Source organism: Rattus norvegicus, chromosome 2, assembly GCF_036323735.1.
Source record: "Rattus norvegicus strain BN/NHsdMcwi chromosome 2, GRCr8, whole genome shotgun sequence".
Taxonomy (NCBI): Eukaryota; Metazoa; Chordata; class Mammalia; order Rodentia; family Muridae; genus Rattus; species Rattus norvegicus.
This window is the reverse complement of record NC_086020.1, coordinates 78,166,349-78,192,985: the sequence shown is the minus strand read 5'-3', so window position 1 is coordinate 78,192,985 and position 26,637 is coordinate 78,166,349. Positions and strand designations below refer to the sequence as shown.

The 26,637-nt window shown below is 43.9% G+C and overlaps 1 protein-coding gene and 1 pseudogene across 6 annotated transcripts in view; both read right to left on the bottom strand.

Annotated features, from left to right (window-relative positions):
- The window catches only part of Retreg1 (reticulophagy regulator 1), a 159,882-nt gene that overhangs the window by 12,331 nt on the left and 120,914 nt on the right, over positions 1–26,637 (bottom strand). The window contains exon 1 of one of the 5 annotated variants that reach the window (XM_006232084.5): positions 20,329–20,467. The exons of the other annotated variants lie outside the window; for them this stretch is intronic. Within the exon in view, the coding sequence (XP_006232146.1) occupies positions 20,329–20,363 (35 nt within the window). The 5' untranslated portion in view covers positions 20,364–20,467. Of the gene's footprint in view, positions 1–20,328; positions 20,468–26,637 lie in introns of those variants that run through there. 5 annotated transcript variants of the gene reach the window in all.
- LOC134485863 (ubiquitin-conjugating enzyme E2 L3-like) lies at positions 568–22,184 on the bottom strand (annotated as a pseudogene). The gene has a single exon (XR_010064151.1). The product of XR_010064151.1 is annotated as a ubiquitin-conjugating enzyme E2 L3-like (transcript).

Sequence of the window (26,637 nt, the reverse complement as noted above, 5' to 3'; positions counted from 1 at the left end):
ACTCCCTCCCAACCTGGTGTTCCCCAACAGTGAGTCAGTAAAACACTGCAGCCACAGACGAAGGTCCACGGAGGGTCACCCCTGGTTCTACCAGCCTCAGATTCCCAGGGCCCTCATGCTTTTAGTCCTAGTTGTTTAAGTCACTGCACAGATCCCATACCCTTGTAGCCACTCCAGCTTTTAAAGAGGGTTGACCCTCCAAATCTGCAAATCTTCCTCTCTTTCTCTCTTCTTCCCTTTCTCTCTTCCTCTCTTTCTCTCTAAATAAGTAAGTAAATAAATAAAAGCCCAAATGCCATTTAAGTATTCTTTCAAAAGAAAAATATGTTAGTCTTTTTACCAAAGTACTGATCAACCCTTAAACGCAAACTCCTTTGTCAATAGCTGAAGAATTTATGGTCTGCAAACAATAATACATCAGCTCCTTGGACCATCGGCCCCTTCCTATATCAACAGGAAGGAGCTTTGAATTGAATTTTAAGCCAATATCCTTGCTTTTCTGCCTCCATTGGCCAGGTAAACTATAACTAGTTATGTGCATGCTGTGTTGAAGTCCACCCTTGAGAGTTCTTTTTTTTTTTTTTTTTTTTTTTTTGGAGCTGGGGATCGAACCCAGGGCCTTGCACTTGCTAGGCAAGCGCTCTACCACTGAGCTAAATCCCCAACCCCAAGAGAGTTTTTCACTGGTGGTGAGTCTGGTGGCTCCCAGACTGTACTGAAATGGGCCTGGACCTCACGTGAGAAGATCCCGGCAGAGCAGTTTGGATGACGCTCGGAAACTTGCAAGAACAAGTACCCCAGGCACTCTGAACCACGTGTTTCTTACCCTAAGAGTCACTGTGAGCAAATTATATGGAAGTACTATTTAAAGAAAAAATAGAGACAGGGACATTTGCTAGGGCAAGATGGTATGTCAGGAGCTAAATTTACTTCCTTCCCTGGGCATCAGGAAAAGATTAATATGATTGCCTAGCTCACCGCCTTAACATTTTCCAGAACCTGGAGCAGGAAGGAGCCACCCGGGTGGGATCTGTCACCTCCCTGAATTGATCCAAGAGTGAGGAGTTTGCAGGCCAAAGGGTAGATGAATAGAGAGTGCACTTAGTAGGTCTGCCGGGGAATTCTCTGACATTTTCAGCAGGGGATTGCTAGGTGTGCCTGTATGAGGAGCTCAGACAGCAGAAAAGAGCAGTGTCTGTGCCCAGAAGACTCTTGTCCCACCAACTCAATTAGAAAAACCTTAAAAATCCAGTCATTGATACAGCAACCAAGGAAAGTCATCTCTACACTAAGCTTTAACATGGTCCTGGGGACAATCTTTACAACCAGGCTCCCGAAGGGCAACCCTGATTCAGTCGTTCCATAGGTCTCAAAAAGTCAAATGGGTCTGAATAGCTTTTTAAAAAACCAAAGAGTTTTGGGCACGTCTTTTGCCTTGGTTTGTACTTCTTTTTCTTTAAAATTATGGTTATCAGAGCTGGAGTGATGGCTTGCCAGTTCAGAGCACGCACTGCATTTACCTAGGACCAGAGCTTAGCTTCAAGAATGCCTACCTCAAGCAGCTCATAACTGCCAGAAACTCCAGAGCCAGGGGGAGCCACTGCCACTAGCCTCTTTGGATAACTACAACCATGTACACAGACTCACACAAAACAGATAACCTTAAAAAAATAAAGTTATCAAAAGCAAGGTTTGAGGGTTTTTTTGTTTGTTTGTTTGTTTGGGTTTTTGGGTTTCTGAATCAAGATGTCAGGTAGCCCAGGATGGCCTTGAACTTGCTGTATAGCTAAGTCTAGCATACTACTCTTGATTCTCAGACTTCTTCTTGCAGAGTGCTGGAATTATAGCGTGTGCCATCAGGCCCAATGAAGAACTGGCTGTAGTCTAGCACTTAACCTGATGGAATGCTCATGTGCTCCGTGGTTCACGGTGTAGGACACAGTATTCGCCAATAGGGGGTTCTCTAAGATTAGGAAACATGATGGTCAACGCTCTTTCTGAAAGAGGGGAGATGTGCTAGCTAGGGTCTGACCACAAACAACACTCATACTGAAACAAGTGAGTCTTGGTGTCATTTTCAAAAAGTAAGGTCTCTTGTGGGCACTTGACTTCTCGTATTCCAATGAGTACACACCAAGTATGCTTACTGGTACTATTCCTGACTCCAGAGACTTCAAATGAGGAGGCATGGCCCTCAACCTCAATCGTTACACGGACGATGAGAACACACACCTAAACACACATGGCGAAATGGCACACTCGTGCACACTCACACACTCTCACACACACACGCACATATACACAAGTACAGAGAAAGAGGGGGGGCAGGCAGACAGAGTGGGAGAGGGAAAGAGAAAGAGAAAAAGACTTCATCCGTGAAAGTTACCTCTTAGAAGTAGCTTTTAATCTTAAGCTACTAGAGAAAAATTAATTTGAAAACTAAGTAGAGGGTTAGTTAAGAGAGACAAACTTGTTAAATACAAATGTTTTCATTGTTGTAGACCTTACAAGATAAACTTTCCCAAAGTGAAAAGTGTATTTAAAACTGAAGACAATTTTTCAAAACAAAACATATTTTTAATATATCAAAACTCAAATTCTTTCACATATTTTTAACTTTAGGTTAAAGGAGATAATTACCAAAGAGAAAGGATGGGGAAAAGAGAGAGGAAAAGCAAAGTGTGTGTGTGTGTGTGTGTGTGTGTGTGTGTGTGTGTGTGTGTGTGTGTGTGTGTTGGGGGAGGGGCTAGAATATAAATGAATCTTGAAGTTCCAGTTTGAATTCTTGGTACTGCTAAGACCAAACAAGAAGCAGTGTAGAAAGCAAAGTCATCCACAGACTAAAGTCAATTTCCTTTTGCATAAAGCTGGGTTTTTTTTTTTTTTTTGGTTTGTTTGTTTTATTTCTGCCATTTGTAACAAAATAAAATACTAACACTTTTTAAGCTAAAATAATGGAAAAGTGTACATTTTAAATGATGAGGTAGACAACTATTAAAATTAATTACAGAATAAGATTACACAGATTAGCAAGATGTTGTATTTAGGTAACTTTATTTTTTGGTTGAAAAGAGCCAGAAAGGTTGAATAACAATTCAAATAAACCCAGTAACCCATTTCCAATCCAGGGTGTAATGCAGCATGAATCTACCACAGACAACACCTTCCAGGGGACAGGCATTCTTCCTCCTTACAAACTCAATAGCCTTAGTTAGTCGTCATGTCTGATTTATTATATCCCAGGTTACTGCCAAAGAGGTTGAGGTCTAGAGTCTTCATCTATGTCTATGTGGCTCAAGGTCAGAGCATGGAACAGGAGTGACCAGCACAGGGGCACAGGAAGTACACCGTTCACACTGGAGCATACAGATCACTTCGGAGATGAATGGCGAAGGACAGCCATCCCTAACTACCATTAGTCAAGACAGAGACATGTAAAGAGCCGCCCTGACTCCTGTCAAAATTGGGCCTAAGGAATCAAGGTTCCTCTTCTCTCTTTCAAGCACATTAGCAGTCCCCACAAGCAATCCTACAGTCTGAGGCCAGCCGCTCAGACTAAATTATATCCTCTGTATAATGAAGGCCATGTCTGCGGTTAGCTCCGTCGGTGAGCACAGTCTCAGATAATCACCACGTGATCCCTTTCTCTCAGCCAGTCATCTCGACACCCTGCGAGTCAGGACTGGTGTGCTAGTCTCCATTCTATCCCAGATCAGGAGACCTGTTACTGACAGCCATGCCTTTTAGATTGTTTTCATGATCCTTGTAACGCTCACTCCCCATTAGATTTTAAATCACTTTAGAAATTTGTGGACACTGTTCTGACCTCTCTGAGACAAGCAGAAAGGGATAGACATATATCTCACTTGATACAGTGCTTCACACACACACACACTTTTCTGGGAACTTTGTAGATTTTTCATAGTCCGGTGTGAAACTGTGATCCAATAATCATTTTAAAACATATTTAGAAGATTCCCGGCAGAGCACTATAAGAGACTATTTCACAGTGTGATTTTATTGGATATAGGAAATACATATAAATTGAAGGGAAACAGTATTTTTCAGAAAGTTAGCCATGTCATCGTCCTATGTGACAAGCTTTTAAAAAGGGATTTGTAATAACTTGTCACCTAGCAACTGTGACAAACAGCTGGTCCAGCCCTCGCACCTATAAATATGTTTTGGCCTAGAGACCTTTCATTCTCGGCGAGTGACTCAGGGTCTCATGCTCACGGCTGGTGACCATCTGTTGATGCTAATTCCTGTTGAATTTTTCTTAGAAAGGTCAGTCAATATCTGGTTACAGACTTGAACATTTCTTAGTGTAACGTGTCGGAATTTTTTTTTAAATCCTCTGGAGACTTGCTGTGCCCTCTGTGAGTGAATATGTGTAGGGAGAGGAACAAAATAAGAACAGGGAAATGTCTCTCTCCACGACGCAGAATTAGAGCCGTGACGGAGCAAATGGGATGTGTCAACTGGAGGATTAAACAAGCAAGCAGAAGATTAAACAATTCTAGAGCACTCAGAGGAAGCTCTCACTTTCTCAGACCAATTAGCCAAGGGGCAGCTTCTCCCAGGGGCAGAGAGGAAGAGGCGTCAGCTCAGGGCCTGTTTTTCCTACCCATTGTAGCTGAGCCCCACCTTTTTAGGGCAACTTAGTGTTCTGTTCAGACCCCTCATACACGCACACACACACACACAAACATGTACACTTACACAGCCTCACTCATGCATGTACACATACCTCTCTGTCTTCCTCCCTCCCTAATTTGAAAAGGAGCAGTAATTGGCCACTCTTTGAGACTATCCTTCTCCTTGTATCTCAAACTACACAGTGCCACTTTGGGGCAGGGAGGTACTGACTATCTAATCCATCTCCTAGAAGGAAGCTTTCTTCTGCTAGCTGTGAGATTCTTTGGAAGTGTCCGAGGATAAGATGCCAGCCGCTTTCAACATTCCTGCCTTTGTTAGTGTTTAATAACTAAATTCTATAAGGCAAGGGCCCAAGCAAGGAAATGACCTTCCCAAGTAGAAGACAAGCACTCAATTGAGGACAGGTTGACGACTAAGATGCCCTTCCTTCTTGAATACCAGCGCCAAGATTTGATTCAATCACTTCACTGTCCCTAAGCAGGAAAAGACTTCCACTATATCCTCAGAGGGCAGATAAAAATCAGAGTGAAGAAACGGGCTTCACGGAAAGCAAACTGTCATTGTGGAGCAACTTTGCTAGCTTCGCATTCTATTTGATCTGTAGTTGCCAGCAAATTACAGTCCCGGATCTACTGCAGTTGGGCTCAAAAGTAAATGTCTGTTCCCTGCTTTTTTGACCTTGGGTTTACTTGTATGATACTGGTGGCAATTTTTTTTTAAAGAACATGTTTCTTAGAATTGAAAAAAAAATTAGTTAGCAACATAATTCCTGATTTTGCTCGTTAGAGAATAGACTGGGTCTAATCTAAGCCTGAACTGACAGAATTACCGAGTCAGTCCACATTGTGTCTGATACAAAGTCCAATGAAAATTAACTGTGATGTATGTGATAAAGAAGGAAAACTTGGCTTATGACAAAACTCGGTGATTCTCCTGCATAGCACAGGTATTAACTATTAAAGTGGTGGACCATTTGGCTGTAGGTCACATTCATGCCTTGAGCCCTTCTTTAAAGAGTACATTATTTGTTTCTCTCTACAGGTAAGCCAGCAATGGAAGGAAATAACCAGCAGCTTTTAAAAGAATGCAACCAAAATGACCGCACTCTATCAGGCACAAAAACAACTTCATTCTCAACGGGGGACCTCTGCTTTGCTACACTGAAACAGATTTTGGAAAAAAAAAAAAAGAAGAACCGGTGTAAATGGTGCAGGTGTTAACAGTAAATAAGCCTAATGCAGTACCCAGGGGCGGCTTGAAGGGAGAATGGGTGCAGTATGAATTTAGGGGTGTGGAAGGCACAATCAAGAAAGTGCATGACGAAAGGTGACACTCCTTAAGTGTTGCCACAGTCTGGAAAGAAGCCAATCTGTAATGAGATGTCCCAGAGTGAAACAAAACCGTAAACATAAAATTTTCCTGCCTGAGGTAGACGGTGTTTCTATAGGAGCATATTTCTTCCACCTCCTTATACTCACACATGGCAATAGGAATCTGCCCGCGGATGGAAAGGGTTAGTCCTTCGGTGTGTTTGTAATACAGAAGTCGGCATGTATATCTGTGAAGGGCTGCCTGCAAACAGCTGTTTAAAGAGGCACTCTACTGCTTCACTTTCGTAGGAAGCACGATTAATTTGCTGCAGAAGCCTCCCTTTTAGAACGTGTATTCCTAAATGGAAGGGAATACAATATAATGAAAGAGCATAGGGACAGTCTAGGCTGAGCCATACCAGTGACAGACAGTCCTGCTCATCATAAGTCCTCCTTCATTCTTACCTGTGGGTGACAGATACTTATCTTTGCCACCAGAGCTCTCGGCTGGCTCAAGTTTCTGCCAGTGGTGCGCAGGGGAATTTAATGATCGCCACCTGCAATTTATGTGTGCATGTGTAAAATGTCAAGCACTATATTGGAGATGGTCTGCTAGCCAAAAGCACTTTCTGGAAATCACTTTCGAGATACTGGAGGGCAAAAGGATGTTGTGTATGTATGTGCCCACCATCACAGCTCCTCAGATGTGGGTGATCTACCTATTCCTCTTCTCCATGCGGGCACTGTTGACTGGACAGGCCTGGTAGTAAAATGACTTTAGATGCCTTCTGTTGGGTACACAGGCACACGGATACACAAATACTCAGCTACTTTCTGTTTATATGCTATATGTTGCATACATGAATGAGAATAGAAAAAAATAATTCCATGAAAATGCCTTTTAATCATCCCAAATCATTTACTTTTCCTGGGCGGGAAGCCTCCAGAACCACAAAAACAGAACTACTGTGGAGTGTCCCTTTAACTGAGCTGGGCCATCCCAAGCATCGACTCCGTACAAGCAAGTAGATCAGTGTCACAGTGTGTTAAACTTTCTTATCCTAAACTTCTTGGAACCCAGTCCCTTAGGTGAAGGCTACAGAGGAAGTGAGTCTTTGGGATGCAGACACAGCCAAATAAAACTAGTGGGGCTGGCTGGACAAAAGAAAACCGCTTCTTTTTAAATGAACAAAAATTATTTTAAATAAGCAGTACACGAAAGAAGCAGAGAGAGATCTTTATCATTCCTTTGTTAGGTAGTCTATGCTCTGAGTTATTTTTTGATGATGTGATGGTTAGTTTTAATTATCAACAGGAAGAACACGACCTAGAACCACCCTGGGAGAAGGGCCTCGAAGAACGCTGGTGAGGGATTATTCCATTAGGGGAGGATGTGTCTACTGTGGGCAGCAACATTACGGAGGCTTGGGGTCCTGGACTATACAGGTGAAAGTCTCACTTCCAACAGATTTGGAGGGATCCCTCTACCTGTAACAGCCATAAGACACCCCAAAGATTAAATATATCTTTGGATTCATTCAAGTTTTTCCATCAATGTCCCATATGATACTTTTAAGACACAAGTGGATGATTAGTGGAAGAATGGAATACTTCTCTGAGTTTTGTCATTAGTCAACTTACTTGTATCAAGAGCAAGAGAATTTAGTGTCCTTTTAAGCAAGGCTGTGAAAGAAGGGGGTCAGGTAGATCAACAACACGGCTCGCACTGTTCGAGAGTCCACATGAAGCATCGGCTTCTTGTAAAGAAGGAGCTGAACATAAATAGACATTGAATGATTTACAGAATCATGGTCCCCTCTGGAATATCGGTGGGCCCAGGGTTATATACTTCCAAACCTGCTGAAGTCTGAAGTCAGATGAAACTGAATACCTCAAGTCCTATATTTCTACGAAACAGGTATGTACTTTCTTATGATGAAGAGACTTAGAACTTTGTGTTAGGTAGAGAAGAAAACAATGTGCAATGCTAACAACACTGCTTAAAACATCCCTGTGATTGAGACGGGCAGGGACATCTGGGACAGCAGGTATCAGAGGCCCATCAAGATCTATGGCCCCATGGTACCCAGACAACAGACCTCCTACTACCCTGAAAAATGCCAAGACTATTTGACTTTCTGCTGTTATAAGGATATTAAAATGTAAAAAGTTTCAGAAGGTTCTTCCAGTGCCTGTGGTCCTATCATGGAGAGAGGTTAAAACCATTTCATCTCTCATTCATGATGGACTACTCCAATGTCTCAGCTGATTTTCAGGTCCTTGGGTAACTATTGGCTGGGACAGCTGCCTTAATGCCCCAATACCCTGCTGCCCTGCTGCCCTGCTGCCCGGCCTTCTACAGAGCCAGCAGGCTCAGTCCATGGGGGCCACTGCACACTACTATCTTCCCCAGCGCTTTTTCCTCATTTGACAAAGTCAATAAAATACAGATCAAAAACCTCTGAGTGTGATCAGGGCAAAGACCATGGAATTTATTGTAAACATGGTGCTGTAGATCCCAGAAATTGAAGTTAGAATATAAAGAGAAAATACAGCAAAACATTGGTTACCCCTAATGTTCGGCCTTGACCGCCTTGAATAATTAAATCAGTCTCAGATTTTATTATAGGGTTTTAAAGACTATCATCTCCTGGGCTGTGGTATTATCAACAATGGTCACTTGTAAGCTTTTTTTTTTTTCAGTATTATGCAACAACTCTTATGCAATATGGTCTAGGTTATGCATCAATTCTAAATCATGTTTGTCAGAATATGGTGTGGATTTATAGACTCATGGTTTAACTTGAGGGCTGATTTATAATTAATGTCAAAACAGTACAACCCTTAAGGTATCCAATTCAATCCAGAAAGTGGGGGGCTTTTGACTAAGCCTAGGGACTTAGAAAGGCATGGACTAATTTAAAGCTAGGAACAAAGACTTCTTTTTTTACATAAATATGTATTTATGTAATAATTTCTTAATTCTATTTTTTTCATTTCTAACTCTACTTATTTACAAATGAGTAAAATCTTAATGACATAATATTGGGACTTTTAAAATATTTATTTTTGTCTACACTTTTTTAATGATTTTGTTTAATGATGATTAACTCTGAATTTCATTCAATGTATTTTGATAACATTCACCCCATACACACACTCCTACCAAATCCTCTACCTCCCTCCCCACCCGACTTCATGGCACCTTATTCTTGCCAACTCTCTCAAATACCTTCAACTTAATTCCAATCTAATTCTCATAGAAATGTCCAACTATACATGGCAAGACGTGTTTGACTACTATATCAAATGTCAGAGTAATAGAGGCTTAAGCAAAAGAGCAGGCCATTTCTGTATGTGGCAGCTGAGCCTAAAGGTCTACGGTTGATACAGGCATGCCCATGCTGTTAGAATCCTGGACCCTTTCTGTATTGTTACTCATTACTCTTGAATGACACTTCCTCCAAATGGTCCAAGACCTCAGCTCTTCAGTTAACTCATTCACATCACTACCATAAAGAAGAAAGTACCAAGAAAACATTCCCCTTTCTCTCTAAAGTCATGTACCTGTTACACATTGTATACATAGCTTCCATTCACGTTCCTATAGCTAGAACATGGCCATATGACTGTAAGACAGTCTAGGAAAGAGTTCAGCTGTGGCCATGTCCCAGCTGAAGCCAGGATTCTACTGCCAAAGGAAGAAAGGAAAGTTAGTTATTTGGGAAGACCCAGCAGAACGTCGCACAACCACACTCTTTGGAATCTCTTATTTCGGCAGTTTTCATAGCTTATAATTAAGTCTCACAGTTACCCCCAGCACACAATGGACACGGCGGTCTAGAATTCACACAACTCTCATGGTGGAAACAGTTATTTATCAGTAGCGGTAGGCACTCTGTAGAGGGCCAGAAAGTAAACATCTGCATCTTTCTGGACATATTTAAATGAAAGAGCATAACACTGATCCAACAAAACTTGGCTTACAAAAACAGGCAGTAGGATAGATTTGTCCCACAAACCCCAGTGGTCTACAAGCTCAGGATGTCATGAGCTTCAGAAACATGGCTAGAATGCAGTGACAGACAGGATTGAATCCAGCAACCAAACCAGGAACCCGGAAGAGACCTGCTACTAGGGCAGCCTCCTATTTCTGGAGACTATACCAAGGGCTAAAAACCACATCAGCACTGTTTCTATTACTTTGGCCCCCACAGCTCTGGTTGGTTGAGGAAAATACCCCATTTTCCAGAGGACAAGCAGACATAGTCAAGAAAAGCAGTATCTAGATCAGAACCCATCCCTAAAGCCTCCAAGCCTTCTCTCTTCAGATAAAAGAATGTTTACCAGAAGTCAGTTGTGACTCACTACATTGGGGATATGGAACCTGAAGAGGCCACCTCCTATAGCCAAGCAGGAACCACAGTGGAGCAATAGGGACACCAATCCACTGACAAAACTTTCAACCCAAAATTTATCCTGTCTACAAGAAATGGAGGGGCAGGGGATGGAGCAGAGACTGAGACTGGGGGCTAGTAATAACCAACCCAACTTGGGACGCATTCCATGGGTAAGCACCAATCCCTGACACTATTAATGATGCTCTGTTATGCTTACAGACAGGAGTCTAGCATGGCTGTCCTCTGAGAGGCTCCACCCAGCAGCTGACTCAGACAGATGCAGACACCACAGCCAAACAGTGGGGACTCTTATGTAAGAATAGGAGGAAGGGTTGAGGGCCACGAAGAGGTTAAGAACTCCACAGGAAGACCAACACAGTCAACTAATCTGGACCCGTGGGGCTCTCAGAGGCTGAAGCACCAACCAAGAATATATATGGGCTGAGCCTAGGCCTCCCCCTACACGTATGTAGCAGATATGCAGGTTGGCCTTCATGTGGGTCCTGAAAACTAGAGCGGAGGCTATCCCAAAAGCTGTTGTCTGTCCATGGGATTTGTTCTTCTAGCTGGACTGCCCTGTCTGGCCTCAGTGGGAGAGGACATGCCTAGCCTCGAAGATTTGATGTGCCAGGGAAGGAGGATACCCAGAAGGACCCCCAACCGGCTCAGAAGAGAAGGGGAGGGGGGATGGGAGGAAAGATGTGGGGAGGAATGACCGGGAGGGGAGCAGTGAGTAGCTTGAGCAGTAAAGTGAACAAGTAAAAAAATAAATAAATAAAAGTAAGTAAGTAAATACATAAGCAAACTATCCGCAGTGCATAGTAAGGAAAACACATGCACACGAACTCCTACTATATCACAAGCAAAGCAGCCCTGCCAGGCGTGCCATGTAACACACTGCAACAGCAAAGGTTAAAACAGTCCCTGTGCTGGAGGTTTATCCAGCTTTAGCAAGGAGGCACCTAACCTTCGGCTCTGTCTGCAGAGCAACTGCCAAGGCCTACAGTGCTGAGACCCCTGTAACTAGTGTAAAAGGAACCATCACACTCAATGAATGGCTTCAGGGTCTTCCAAAGTCGAGAGAGGCGGAGGAAGGCATTGGTTAATGTCATCCCTCTTGATCTTGCTCCGAGGCAAACCTGTACCACTGCTTCCCACACACGGCTGACTATGTTAATGTGTTACAGTACTCTTTCCAGAAACTTCCCAACAAGGCTTCACGGTCCTTATCAGGGACCCACGCACCTCTTCCAGTTTATTAAGAGTTGGCACGGGGAAAAGAAGCTACGTGCCACCAAACCCTGGCCACTCGGGACACAACAGTTCCCTAACCTAGGTCTTTACCCTCCCTTGTGACAAAGGGCAAGGAGGATCTTCAGTTCTTTCCCCTACTTGTCAATGCCAATGTTTGTTGTGTGTGAGACAGACTGGAAAGCAAGTGCATTAAATCTAGGTTTGTAATTTCTCTGAATGTGTGCTCACTTTATAATGAAACACTCACCTCGAAGCCTTTCTTAGCACAAACGAGTAGGTTCCTGAAAGCAAGTTTCCCCAGTATCTCAGAATGAAAGGAACAGGGTTGTTCAGAATCTGTCCTGTTTACCCAGCTGTGGAGGCAAAGGCACCAGCCACTAGTAAGTGGTCCGGCTACCCCAGAGCTACTGAACATAGATGGTAGAATCTGATCCTTGCACAGGTTTCTCAGCACAGGAGACAACCTTCCTTTTCTAAGAACATAGGTACATTTTTAATCCCCTCTCCTTACCTAAGGGTGGAGTCTATACGTTTTATGACCTAATTTTTAAGATACACCACAGGAAAATGGGTTCGTTTTCAAACTGAAACATTTAGAAGTTCAACTAGCTCAGAGTGAGATGTCACATTCTGAGTCAGGAAGATTTGCATGTTGTTGCCTTTGTTCTGTTTGCACGGCTAGCAAGGGACGTCATCCCCACCCTCACCATCATCCTCACCATCGACATCGTAGAAATTACTGTGTGAGGCTCATTAACATCATGGTGTGGGGGAGTGTGCCCAGCTCTGGGAGCACCAGTCTCCACCCCTGAAGCACTAGCAGGCTGAGGATGAGTGTGCAGAAAACCTTTGAGACTTGCTGTTGCCAGGCAGAAGGAACATTCTGGGCTTTGCTTCTTTCCATCACCTCTTTCCGTATTAAGCACAGCTGCAGCCCTCCCTCCCTGGGCAAAGAATCTGCTGCGGTCTGGTGATGCCTCTCTGAGACACTACTACAGGCCACGGTGCCAAATCTTTAATAGCCCTGGCTGGTGTTTACCCAGTGAGTGAAGATTGCACACAGAGCATGCCAGCTCTACAAAAGTAAGGCTAAAGTAGGAGAGGCTCGGTCTGGGGGATTCTCAGAGCCTCCTTTTAAGGTCGTCTCATCTGTATCCCTAAGGAAAGGGCTAATTGATCCTGAGAAGCAGGGCAGTATAGCTGTCTTCCTAGCCATCATGTTCCTTATGTGTCCCCAGAGACAGCTGGGACATTCCCGCCCTCTGGTTTCCCAATTTCAGCATCAGAACACTTTGTGACCTAGATGTACTACAGGGATTGCTACATCCAGGGTTTGCCCCTTGCCTTTCTCAGTTGCCTTTCTCAGTCTGGGATTCTGAGGAAGCACGTGTCTGGGAAGGGAGGTCACTGAAAACAGGAGGGGAGCACGGAAAGATTAGAGGGAGGACCGCAGAACAAGTCTGAGGCTGTGAAATGTGCACTGGAAAAGTGTGTTAGGGTCTTGCTCAGTTTTCTCCTACCACACAAGTCCCTTGATGAGGTCATTTCTCTCCAGACCAAAGGGTCTGATGACAATATTCCCTCATGAAGTCATTTTTATTTTTCCTCTTGTATGTTCTAGTGGTGTCACAAATAATTGCTGGGGGAAGAAAACATACACAGTGTCTAAAGACTCAAGAATTCTTCCTCTGAATCCTCTCTCTTACTGGTTCCTGTTACATAGAAAGAATTTAAGCAGGAACAGGGCCACCCAAACACAGACAAACTAGAACATCTAGATTTCAGTTTGGGGGCTGAAGAAGATACCAATTTTCAAAGCAACCTCTCTGCCCTGGATGTTGGCCCTCTACTCTTTCAAACACAAAAACAAAAAGTTGAGGCACTGTATTTGATCCCAGACCCTTAAATGGTCTTTAGAACAGAAAGAAGCCCTTTGGTCCTTCACTCTGAAGTTCCAAAAATCAGATGACTAAACATTTAGTGTTCTCTGTGTGTGTGTGTGTGTGTGTGTGTGTGTGTGTGTGTGTGTGTGTGTGTTAAATTTGCACACACCCTATATTAGATTTGTAGACACAAAATTCGCATTTGTGTTGCACACAAACTGGCTTTCTGCCACCCAGCACATGAGAACCAAAGCAAAGGAATCTGCCTGGGGTCTGAGCTCTACCTAGGCTCTTGCAGTTGGTGCCTTGGGCTAGAACCATGAACCCATGGAAGGCCGACCCCTGAGAGACAGGCTGAAGGACTGGAATGGAAGGATGACAGTGATGTCATGAAGAAGAACGTTCAGAAGTGCGTTCCCGAATCCTCCTTACTGTTAGAAGGGGCACTGGATGTTCTAGAGAGAACTTTGGTGTCTTTGAGGGAACTGGAACCAATATTTGTAGACAGGAAAAGATGGTTGTACTTTTATTTACTCAAGAAAACTTTTAAACCGCTTGACCTGGAAAAAGGTATGAGAAAAAAATGCCATAGTGCCGACAAGATGAAACCAAACCGGTGGATAAGAAACATGCATGTTCTAACCCCGAACCTCTGGGGGTACTCATGGCCTCATAAAATAGATGGATCCCGGCTTCGCCCTGACAATTCACAAGTACCATGAGTCCTTCAGACCCACAAGATCTATGTCCAAGAACACGATGAATTGAGACTGACCGCATTCAAGGGCAAAGGACAGACTTGACCTGAGTTTGTACAGAACAGATTGTGGCTCACAGTAATGGAGGTTGAGAGGCCTTGGAGGCCATCTCTTATACATCCTGAGAGAGAGCTTCCCTCAGTGAGGTCTCTGCCATAATGCTAACACAAACTTGGCTTCAAACAATCATAGAAATGGTCAGAACAAGGTAGGCCAACCGCATACCCTGAAGTCCCACCCGAAACAGGAAGAACAGATCAACCACTGGAGTAAACCCTCCAGGGACCCTTTCCAGAGCTGCTTGGGAAAACTGGAGATCAGGGTGACTCTGCCCCCTCCCACACAGTGGACCCACCATGGAGGGAAGAGTGGGTTCTCATGTTCTGTCTGCCACTGGGATGTGCATGAGGATTATTAGCTCACAGTGACTGAGGTCTGAACTCAGATGTGACCTATTTAGTGTTGCTTAAGGATGTGTGTCACTAACATTATTATTTACTATTACTGAGAACTTAACAATGGGCCTTTCATACCACTGGGACAGGCATCAAGATCAACAACTAATATGCGGAACCTCATGTAACTGAAAACCTGCTGTAAGGCAAAGGGCACTGTCATTTGGACGAAGAGGCCACCTGTAGAATGGCAAAAAATGTCACCAGCTTCATATCCAATAGAGGACTAGTATACAAAATATATAAAGAATTCAAGAAACAAGGTATCAAAAGTCCTAATAACCCCATTTAAAACGGGGTACAGATCTAAGCATAGGACTCTCAACACAGGATAGTGAAATGGCTGAGAAACACTTTGAGACCTTCTTAGTAACGGGTGGAATGCTTGTCCCCTCCCCTCAAACTGGGGCTTTTGAGCCCTCAACTAACAATGTGAGGAGAATAACATTGCTAGAGTTCCTAGGCCCAGCTCTTAAGGAAATGGCAGTTCCTATTTCCAACCTTTCCATCTCAGTCCCTATTTAGAAAAAAAACACATCGAGTGCCCCACCCCCCTTTTCATTAGTGGCACAATTGTCAATAATGGATGGTAGATGAGGGCAAATCCAGTGAATAGGATATTCCAGCAGGCTTTTAAAACATCTTCAAATTGTTTGGATGCCATAAGAAAGCACTTAGTAGTGAACCCCGATACAGAAATATACATGTGTATACATGTATGTGTGCATACCCTATGCTTATCAAACTTTGTCAAGAACATTCATCAAACTATAGCATAACTGCATGGTTTTAGGACACTGAAATTAGAGCTGATCTTTTCTGCAGTAACAGTGCTATCTCCCTAAATAGCTAAAGAATCCTTTGGTGGAACATCTTCAGTAGGAAGACGTTTTTTAAACAACAACAACAAAAAAAATCCTGATAATAAAGTCTGTCCCTCAAGATCCCCCCACCCCGTGCATTCTGCGTGATCCAGACAAACATATAAAGAAGTGAGAACGTGAAATGTATTTTGGTGCCAATTTGCCATAAAGTGTCAAAAGGTGAGGGCAAGCCTACTCAATCAGGACTTTGCTCTGTCAGTCACCAGAGATAGATCCGCCCACGATCTGCCACTCATACCCTATGGGCCTTTGATGTTGTAAACTAGAGGCTGTCGTCATATTTTGGTGACGGCAGCAAAGAACTCATCACGTATACTTGGAGAATACAGATCAGCTTCTCCAGGGGCAAGAATGCCAGGAATCCATCGGGCCACTGCAGGGCTTAGGGAGCAGGTTGCCCGATTCAGTGGTGGTTAAGATATCAACCGCAAAACAAGCTCTCCTGCAATAAGGACAGGTTGTATTGTCCCACATGTTCTTGCTCAGGTTCAAATATTAGCCCAGCTGGGTCAAAGTAGGATTTCAAGAGTGTTAACTATTTTCCATGATTGTGCAGAAGAATGGGGAGAGATAAATGACTAAGTGCTTCCACTAAACTCGATAAACGTCTGTGATGGCTTCAGGATACACAAATAGAGAAGAAGTGGCCTTGTTAGAACTAAACCCTGACTCTGACCTTGGCCTCCAATCATTTGTACACTGGAGCTAGCCTCTCTAGGTTCACAGAAGCCACTGTGATGGTTCTCTAACTCTTCAGTGACCAGGGAAAATGTGAGCATTTCCACCCTGAGAATCAGCAAATGCTAAAGGATGGGGACTTCCTCACCCACAGTGTGACTGCCGAACATCTCCAGTAGTAACTGCTACTGAGGCCAAAGTGGGTGCTTCTCACAGACCTCCCATTTATCTGCAGGCGTTCAGAACCCCCTCTCTACTTGTCTGCACTCATCTCCGGATAAAAGGTGGGTCCAAGACAGTCAAGGACACAAAAGCTTAACTATGTCTCCTTGTAGGAATCCACTTCAACTAACGGGCGAAGGGCACCAAGCTGGGCTTGAGGCTCTTGGTCGACTTCCTGCATTAGGTCTCAGATTTTAACAAAATGCATTCTCAGTGGAGAAGCCTGGTCAGAAATGTAAAAATCATACCTCAATTCCCACCAGTCTGACCTGTTAGGACAGTGCAAACTCAAGAGGGTATTTAAATCAATTTTTTTAACCTTCCGAAACAATATTCAATACAATTGCTAGTAGCATTCTCATACTTACCAGCCCATTGTGTGTTTAAAAGAGCCTTGGTTTTCCTAAACGCAACAACCTTTCAAAAACCCAGAAACAAATCCAGGCTCTACAGCCCTAATCAGAAAACTGCCAAGTCTGGAGTGCTCCAAAATTTGTAAATTTCTGAGGGCTAACGTGACACCCCCCCTCCACAAGTGAAAACTCCCATTCCCCACTTCACAGTCACAATGCAAGTCACAGACACAATGCAAGCGCACTAAACACAGTCTAGGAAATTAAATTTTAGGATATGTGAAACCTAAGTGGGTTTCATGTTTAGTCATGGATCCCAGCACCAAAATAACTCATTACAGACATGCAAATCTACCAAAATCTGGAAAAAAGGATGGGAGACAGTGAAACCCAAAACTTGTGGCTGCAAGCATTTCAGAGAAGTGACACAATAGCCCCACCACTCCAGAGAAGAGAACAACAAAGATCTGGAAGCACAAACTGAATTCACAACTCTAGAGTCTCGTACTTGCATACAAATTCATACTTCCAAGGCAGGTAGAGTAAGAGCCCAGGAGTCCAAAACAGCCACGTTTTCTCTGTGAAGACCTGAGCTTCAGCACATAGGCTTAGCTTCCTCTCCTGTTACCACTTTAAACCGTTTCCTTAGCCCTGTGACCCAGTCGCTCTCGCTGGCCGATTGTGTCACCTTGTGCATCTCTCCACCAGACAGCTTACTCCGGGACAGCAGGGTCTGCACCCACAAACCCATAACCCAACCCAGCAACTGGATGAGCTTCAGAGCCTAGCCAGTGTCTACTGCGCGAACAACCAAACGTGTGAAGGTAATTACCCAGTTAGAGCACTCTCACGACAAGATGCACTAAAAACATGAGGTGAGTTTCCTGTTGAGATGGGTCCCATCTCCATGGCTCGCACCCACCTCCTTCCATGTCATCTGGAATGGGTGAAGGCTGACTGACTCACACCCACTTCGTCCATCTAATCAGGGACACTCACAGGGCCAGCTTGGCTGCTACTCCAAGGCAGGAACCAAAGGAGGCCAGATAAGGAACCACCAGGCTCAGGCTACAGGAGAAACTTTCCCATTATACCCTGAGCTAGTCTACTCTCCTGGTTTTTCCCTTCTTTGGCATCCAGTGCTTCTTGCTTAGATAGCTACCTACCCTCCCAGGCCTGCTTCAAACGTTTCTTTGGTTGTTTATTTATTTCCTTCTTTTTTGCTCTGCCCCCTTACTCTGCTCTTGACCTTGAAGCTGGCAGTAATCCTTGGAGTACTCTTACTCACAGTGCTTCCTATTTGCTAAATAGAGTGTCTTCTTCCTTCAGATGAATGATACCTGAAGCCACTGGACTGTATGTCACCTAGCAGAAGGTACCTGTGAGGACTAAGGCACACATCCCAGTGTGAGATGGGCATCCCTATCATGTGAGCATTGCCGTTTCATGAGTTTTGTTAATCCAAAAAAAAAAAAAAAAACCACACACCCACACAAAACACACACACACACACACACACACACACACACACAAACAATAACAAAAACCCTCTTATTTAGCTCCCTGGCAGTTACAGAGCAATTTGGGACATCAAACTCCAAAATGAGAGGCAAGTAACATAATCAGCTTTGATGTGAGGTTCAATGAGGAACTGCTGCGATGAAGTTCAGAGAACTCACTCGTCAGCAAATTCGCGACTCATAACAGTTATTTCTTGTTTAGACACGGCACCAAGGGACTTATCTGGAGGCACGTAATCTCAAGTTTAGCAAGAAGAAAATGTTCCCCCAATTATAAATATTTTATTTCTAGCCTAGTGCCAATCTCCCACCATTTCTACATAGAGGAAAAACAAACAAGTTCAGGGGACAGAAGCAAAGAATGAAAACACCAAGTGCTGGGGACTGAAAGTTACCTCATCAGGATAAAAACCATGAGACAGGTGCAGGTTACCTCACAGGAGTGGGAGAGGTTCTCAGCTGCACACGAGATATCTCCAGGGAGATAACCGTAGTTGCCATGTGCATATTTATGAGTGTGTGAACACGGGCTTCCTTTGATCTATTTAATTTTTTTTATTAGTGAAACTTTCAGAGAAAAAGCTTAAAGTTTGCTCAGTTCACATCACACGCAGTTTGAGATATTCCTTATCAACAGGTAGTTACTATTTAATTTAATTTTGATACTGCTGCTGCACGTGACCACAGCCCTCAATCCCTCTCTGCCAAGTCTCTCTACCGGAATTGCAGAATGATCAGGGTGCCTGGACCCCTGGTGTGAAATGGCTTATCAGTGCACCCCACTTGTTTAAAATGTCTGGTTGTCCAAAACTCTACTCAGGGAGCGGATGTTAGAGAAAAGGGAAAGCCTTGCTTCGGGAATGTTCAGATGTCTGGGAAAGGAAATGTATGAGAACCATGGACCAACCATGGACCAACTTATAAGCCAGTGCAAAGACTTAAATGTCTCTAAAAATGTTCTCTAAGGTAGTTAATTAATCCATCAACTGTGCCAAGCACTGTTACAAAGGACACTGCCAGCTGTTTGGTTTAGTCTTATTTTACATAAGAAGTCACTGGACATAACACTAATCTGTTTCTTTCCATTTAATAGAATTTGTGGAAAGTAAATACTGGAGAACTACAGAGAAATGCAATCTTTAAGAAAACTATCACAATCAGCTACTGCCACCTTACATAAACCACGCTGGGCCACAGGGACCACAGGGACCACAGGGCCACAGGGCCACAGGGCAACAGGGCCACAGGGCCATGGTTTACAGAAATAGTATAAGGGGCTCTTGTTCCTAGAGAGTTCTGTTTCTTTGGCAATAAGATGAACCATGACCCCTGTCTTTGTTTCATAACTTTCCTTCTACTTCTTCCAAATTTTGGTAACCTCAACTGGAAATCTAATGAGGATGTATAGGTGACTCCTATAATGTCTGTCTGGGCTGCAGCAACTCGAGAACCAGTACGTACTAAGTCCCTGCATCGTCGGCCTCCTGGTGCCTGCTTCTTAGCAGTAAGAGAGTGATAAACACACCTGCCACCGTGTACCACATGGCACAGAGGTCATCATGCCTTCAAAATGTATAGCTTAAGAGGCATTTAAATATCGAAATTGATAAAGTAGCTTAATATTCAACTCTCACAACTCTCTGTCAAATCTTTAAAACGGAAACTTAAAAGAATTCATGAGCTTAGATGTCAACATCTAAAGTCAAAAATTTCAAGGAGATTCCAGCTGTACCCGGGGAAATTAGGTTTGAAAGTTCCGGGACATTATTTCCTTATTCGAGGAAACACAAACACTCCTTTTGCATCTACTTCTAAGCTTAGATTATTACTTTTGCCAAAGAACATTTCCGAGGATTATACTTCTCACCTAAACATCTTTAAACTTGTCAGAATTTTTTTTAGGACAAACAACATGTGAAACGGACTCCAAAGAAATAAAATGTCATAATTACCTTCTGCCTGGTCCACAGCCGTCGCCGGCAGGCATGACTGCCCTGTAATAATTAGAACTTGAGCGGCGCCTGCTTGCCACAACTCAGACAGCCAAAGATCGCTGTCTTGTCCACAGTGCGACTCTAAGAAGAGGGAAACCCCGGCAGGGAAATTCTTCCCTTTCTGGAGAAAAGTGTCCCACCTCTACTGAGAAAGTCGGTGTTTACAAACTTCCAAAGTGACTGCCTCCTGTCTTGGATGAAGCAGAGGAGTGAACTCTCCTGACAGCCCCCTGCTAAAAATAAAGAGGTCACCTCTCACTCCCAGCACCGTGACAGGCAGCTGGGCAGAGGCACTGCCCAGTCGCCCAGCATTTTCCCTGAAGTCCTGTGAGAAGGTGTCACCAGGGATGACTTCACCCAGCCGCCTGCTGCCCTCTTTCCTTTTTTTTTTTTTTCCTGGCAAGATCTAGGCGCCTACCAAAAGGTGGAGTAGCCACAGGCAGGTTGAAACCTCACTCCAGCTATCCAATCTCCTTTGAGTCACAGGGGGAGTTGGAGAGCAGACAGAAATAGAGAGAGAGGAGGAGGAGAGGAAGGAGGAGGAAGAGAGAGAGAGAGAGAGAGAGAGAGAGAGAGAGAGAGAGAGAGAACCAGGGGCTGTCCCTGGCAAGAGAGTGGGAGGTTTGCTTGCATAATGCCTGCCATTCATTGAAAAGTCTCACCCAAAAGGAGAAAGAGATAGGAAAAAAATATTGTCATGGATCAATCAAGTTGTGAGGGACACTGTTTTGCAAGAACAACTTTGGATCATGGAGGTTTCCCAACTCACAAGAAGCATGCACAGGAATGTGAGCCTGTGCATCTCTGGGCTCAAGAGCTTCCGTCCATCCCCACTGCTTCTCTGTGGCCAGGGAGCAGCCTGGGCACACGGCCAGGGGCTGACTCCAGGTGCCTTCATACCTCAGCTCCTTCTGTGCGTTTCTCAATCGCTGCTCCCTTCACAGGGTCTAGCTTCCAAACGGCCAGGAGACTCATTTAAAACTACCCCACAAAAGATTAGAGCTAAAACCGGAATCCATTTTATTTTCCTTCTTTTTTTCTTCTAGGAATATAAGAGAAGACTCAAAGCAAGATCTAATAGCTAAGAAATGATTTTTTTTTCTTTTAAAAGCATGTACACTCTACTTGGTGTGTTAGTCAATTCTTTTTTTTTTTTTTTTTTTAGAACACCTGAATTTTTTAATCCTTCTTTACAGGTTACCTAGACCACTTTTGATTAAGAAAAAGAAAACTGTAGAAAGTTAGTAACTGCCACAAGCAGACGCCAGTTGGTGGAACGTGTCAATTTCCACAGAGTCCTGCTTTGTGGGGTGTTTGAATGCACTGCTCAGGGTCTCTGCTCAAACTTGCTGGAATCACTCGTGGCAGATTTTAGTCCACAGGTCGCTTTTCCTCGTATTTCTTTGTAATTTCTTCAGCATTCTTACAGAATTTTTTACGGTCCTTAGAGTATTCTTCAGCTAGGTCAGCCCGGAGTGGGTGCTCAGGCTGAGGGACTGGATTGCTTGGTCAGTCTTGGTGGCTGGCTTCCAGTTTTCCGCATTAATTACGAGCAGACAGACCTGCCCCTTCTCATCAATGTTAGGGTGGTAGATCTTTGTTTTAAATGTGATCTTGGGTGACTTGAAGGGATACTCTGCTGGGAAGTTGATCTCAATTCTGAAGGCTCCCTTATCATATGGAGGGTTGTCAGGAACAATAAGCCCTTGCCAAGTCAATAAATTAGCTTCATCAACCTGGATGTTACGGAAGTTTTTCATTCCACATTTGCGGATCTCTTCAAGCTCCTTCATCAGCCTCCTGCTGGCCACCATCTTGGATCTGGTGCTGCTGCTTTCCCCGTGTTAGTCAATTCTAAAGATGCCTTTTATGTGCTATTTTATATGGTATCTGGTTGTATCAGGAACCCCTCTCACCTCCAGCAGTGATGTCACCTGCACATCTGTTGCCCTGGCAACGGCCATACATTCCCAGCATACTTTTGGTCCAGCTCCCACCTTTACCCGGGAGCAGTTACCTCACAGTTCAAATAAAAGGCAGACCTTTCTGCCCCCCTTTCTCTTTTTTCTCTCTTCTCCTTCTCTTGCCCCGCCCCCTCTAGCCCCTGTCTCTGTCCCCCAATAAACCTCTTCCATGCGGGACTGTGTTGGCCTGGTGTGGATTGTCCAGATGTGAACCATGATTTCTATCCAAACAGTATCCTTTAGGAAAAAAAAAAAGGTTTCCCAGATCTCTGAGGAACTGAAAAGTCAAAAAAATTAAAGTAATTACTTGCTTTCTTCTGGAAAATGTTGGCCACTTTGTAATCTATGCATGCCACACTTTAAAATACATATACCTAAATGGTACTGTATTTTACACAAACCACGCCACTTTAGAGTCTGCAAGTCTAAGGTTTGAAGTACATCTACCTAAGGTGGGTCTATCTACTCAAATGCATAAATCACACTCTTAAATACAGCACATTTTATGACTTTGTGTGTCAGCCTCGCCACAGTCATGCTAATCTCTGTACTAAGCCAACTTTCATGTATGCCATGCCAAAGGGAGCACTCTCAGACACATAACTCGAGGGCAAACTCACGTTCAGAGTTTCGTGACCTGAGTGGCAGCAGCCTCGTAAAGCCAAAGCAGCACGTGACATTACTAGAAGTTGCAGCCTTTCAAGCACTGAGAAGCTAAAATGCTGAAATCCACGATAACGCTGGCACTTGACTGAACTTAGCCAACACAAAGGGCTATTTCTCCAGTCTCCCCTAACCTCTGACCAGTCTAGCTCCTTAATTTACCTTGTCTTTCTCCAAGCTCTCCTCCATTTCTTAAGTAGCTAAACCGACCTCTGCTTCTAGTTACCCCAGATCTGAAGATGCACCCCTGAAACTTGTCTCTCCCTTGTAACAAGAATCCGCAGGGGAGTGCTGTAACAGTCAGAATACCAATGGCTACCATGGCGCAGTGAGTCACACCACTTTGGAATGCTCAGCGGTTTGTCCATCTACACATCACCTGCTCCAGCTGGATTCCACTTGAGGTATTTTGTGGTCTTTTATAAAATCCACAAGGAAGACTGGAAAATTAAGAGCACAAGCCACAGAACCCATAATATAGTCACATGACCGGTGACTGTTCATGCCAAGACTCTGCACGCACTTCTCTACCCAAAAGTCACCTGCCCTGGGAATCAGGGAGTGTGGGCTACTTCGTGGCTGTTGACCTGAAAAGCTAGTAGATCACCAGAACTTAAAACGGACTAAGGAAGCTCTCACCAAGATCTTCAGATGTTATCACAGCCTCAAAAACTCAGATGGCCTGCTGGCGACAGTCAGCAGGTCTCCGGAATGGAGTGCCTTTTCTTCCCTCTAACTAAAGATCCAGCAGGATCCACATTGGGCAAATGCTCATGTGCCAGACACCTGGAGGTCTTAGATTTTCCCCTGTTTAGCATGGAAAGCTACTATTCTCAAATGTGTGTGCCTTCACTTTTAGAAAGACGCTTCACCTTTCTTTTGCCATTCCATATGCCCTTTTAAAAAAAAATACCATTTCAAAGCTATGGACTTTCCATGGCGTCTGTTGTCTTTACAGACAATCTTCAGTCTATAAGTGTTACATTGTTGCTACCGCCTCAGCAGCAGCTTTGAGAGGAGCTCTGGCTCCCTCAGGAATAATAGGACAGCTCCCCAAGCCCTCAGCAAGCCCCTTCTCTTAAAGGTTAAAAAGCAAGGAGAAAAAGCAGGTGCTCCTATTGAGTGTTCTCATATTCCCTCCAGCGTCACCAGGTAGCAGACACCTGACTTAGCTGTGTGCATTGCCTTCCAGGTTAAAAACTAGATTGCTCAGCCCATTTGAGCAAAGTGAGACTTTGTGCTTAAGTTTTGGTGGAGAGTGTATCAAAAAACTCATTCCCCAGTTCTGTGGACTTTCTTTAAAGGACGCCTGGTACATTCTATATATTTGAGGAATAGGAACACATTTGAGAATGGTGTAAACAGAGGAAAATCTAAAACTTCAAAATTCCTGGGACATGATCTTTTGCCCAGTGGATCTTTGACCACAGGTAAGAAAAGGCCCTCCACCCTAGAGGGCTACTTCCTGTTAGATCTCCGAGACTTGACTGCTGGATCTCCAAAAGCCACTCTGGGCAAGGCATTGTGAAATGGAGGGAAAGTCTGGCAGAGTCCTCATGATAGGACAGCTGCCTGAGGTGGGTGACACCAAGAATAGTCAACAGCCATGAATAACATTTTACTCTTTGGGAATCCCAATGGAGATGGTCATGAAATGTGTTTAATGCCATGGTTCTTTTGAATTGTCATTAGAGTGGTCCTGTCTTTCCCATAGCTCTGTTTTCCATGTTTTCAGCTACCACAACCAACTGTAGCCTATAAATCCCAATAGGAAGTCCTGCGAATCAATAAGTCATCAATTTTGATCGTAAGTCATCCTGTGCTGTCCTACCTTGTCTCCCTGGGGACCATCTTTTTTCAATACCAACAATGTCAATACCCACCCTTTAGTCACTTAATAAGCTTCCCAAGTTATCAGATTGACTATTAAAGTAACTGTAGTGTTTGTATTCAAGGGACTATTATCAAACCTTTAATAACGGCCCGAAAGCATAAGATCAGTGATGCTGGTAATCCAGACACACACACACACACACACACACACACACACACACACACACACATACCACATACAAACACATGCAAACACACATATAACACACCAAACACATACACGCACAAACACACACAGGCACACATACATCAAAATCATAAGGTATTTCCTTTAAAATAAGATGAATGTTCATGGTTTAATAAAATTTTGAAAACTGTACTAAAGTTGCTTAGATCTGTAGGAAGCTATAAGTCTGTACTGTGCCTACTTCATAAATTAAGCTGTATCACAGGTGTAAATGGATTTTTTTTTCAAAAGCAGTGCATATAGGCTCAGTCTTATGCATAGATTCAGATCCACTGTGGCCTAGGAATGCATCACCAATGGATGAGGAGGGACTACTGCACTCAACCCAAATGTAACCCTGACTAAACTGTTTCCCTACAAGTATGAGTAAAGGCCATTGAAACAAAAACAAAAACCATTAAAGAACACCATTAAAACTTAAGACAAAAAAATAAAGCAGCGACCCATGAGGCCACACTGCGATCATCTTATTGTGGGAGGAAAGAAGAGACCACCCTCCTTCCAGGTCCTTACAGAAGTCTGTCAGGCTGCAAACATGTGTGAAACTGTCAAAACTATTCTCTAAGAAAAAGAACAGTACAGGGCAAGACGAGATAACTGACTAGTTTATGTGTATCTCTCTCTCTCTCTTTTTTTTTTTTTTTTTTTTTGGTTCTTTTTTTCGGAGCTGGGGACCGAACCCAGGGCCTTGCGCTTCCTAGGCAAGCACTCTACCACTGAGCTAAATCCCCAACCCCATGTATCTCTCTTTTTTATAAAGCCACTAATGCTACCACAGGGGCCACCCTAATTAAAATTTCAACTTTTAAGTACCTCCCCAGGGGCCTCACCTCCAAATAATATCAGCCTGTGAATTTGCATACTGAGCTTGCCCTGATCATGAACCTCTTTCTTGGGAGCACATCTGAAACTCAGCCCTTACCCGAGCAACTTCCTGCCCCTCAACCATCACCACACATGGCCATCCATTCTTGGCTATACCTTCCCACTCTCTACACTGCAAAGTCAAGTCCAATTTCCCCCCTCTGCTGCAAAAACCCATATACATTAGACTCTTGAGTCATCTGCCATGTCAGAGTAAGTTTTTCTCCAGTAAAAGTTGTCCCCAAGGACAACAGGGTGTGGCCTAGTAGCTAATAGCACAGACTTTGGACCTACATGAGGGTCCTGTAGTTGTTCCTTTCTCTTGGAGTGAATTTGGCAGGTTCTCCACAAAGTCCTGCATATGGGCAACATCCTGAGTTTTCTCTGTGGAAAATCAATTGTGTGGGCACTGTCACCTGGGAAGAACCTTGTGCTGAGACAGCGACAATGTTGTGTCACTGTTGGTTTTATTAGCATTCACATTGTACTGGTAGGCTGCCTTAGACTACCACTGAGTCAGTTATTCTAGAAGAACCTCTAAACTCTAGAGTCTAGAAAAACATTAATCAAAATCTCTGATAATACTGACACACTCAAATTTGGGTACTACATGGGGTTCTAAAGGGAACAAGCCCTCCCTTGTACACTGGTGAGCCTGGTCATTCTGAAGTCCAGATCACAGGTCAAGGATGTCAG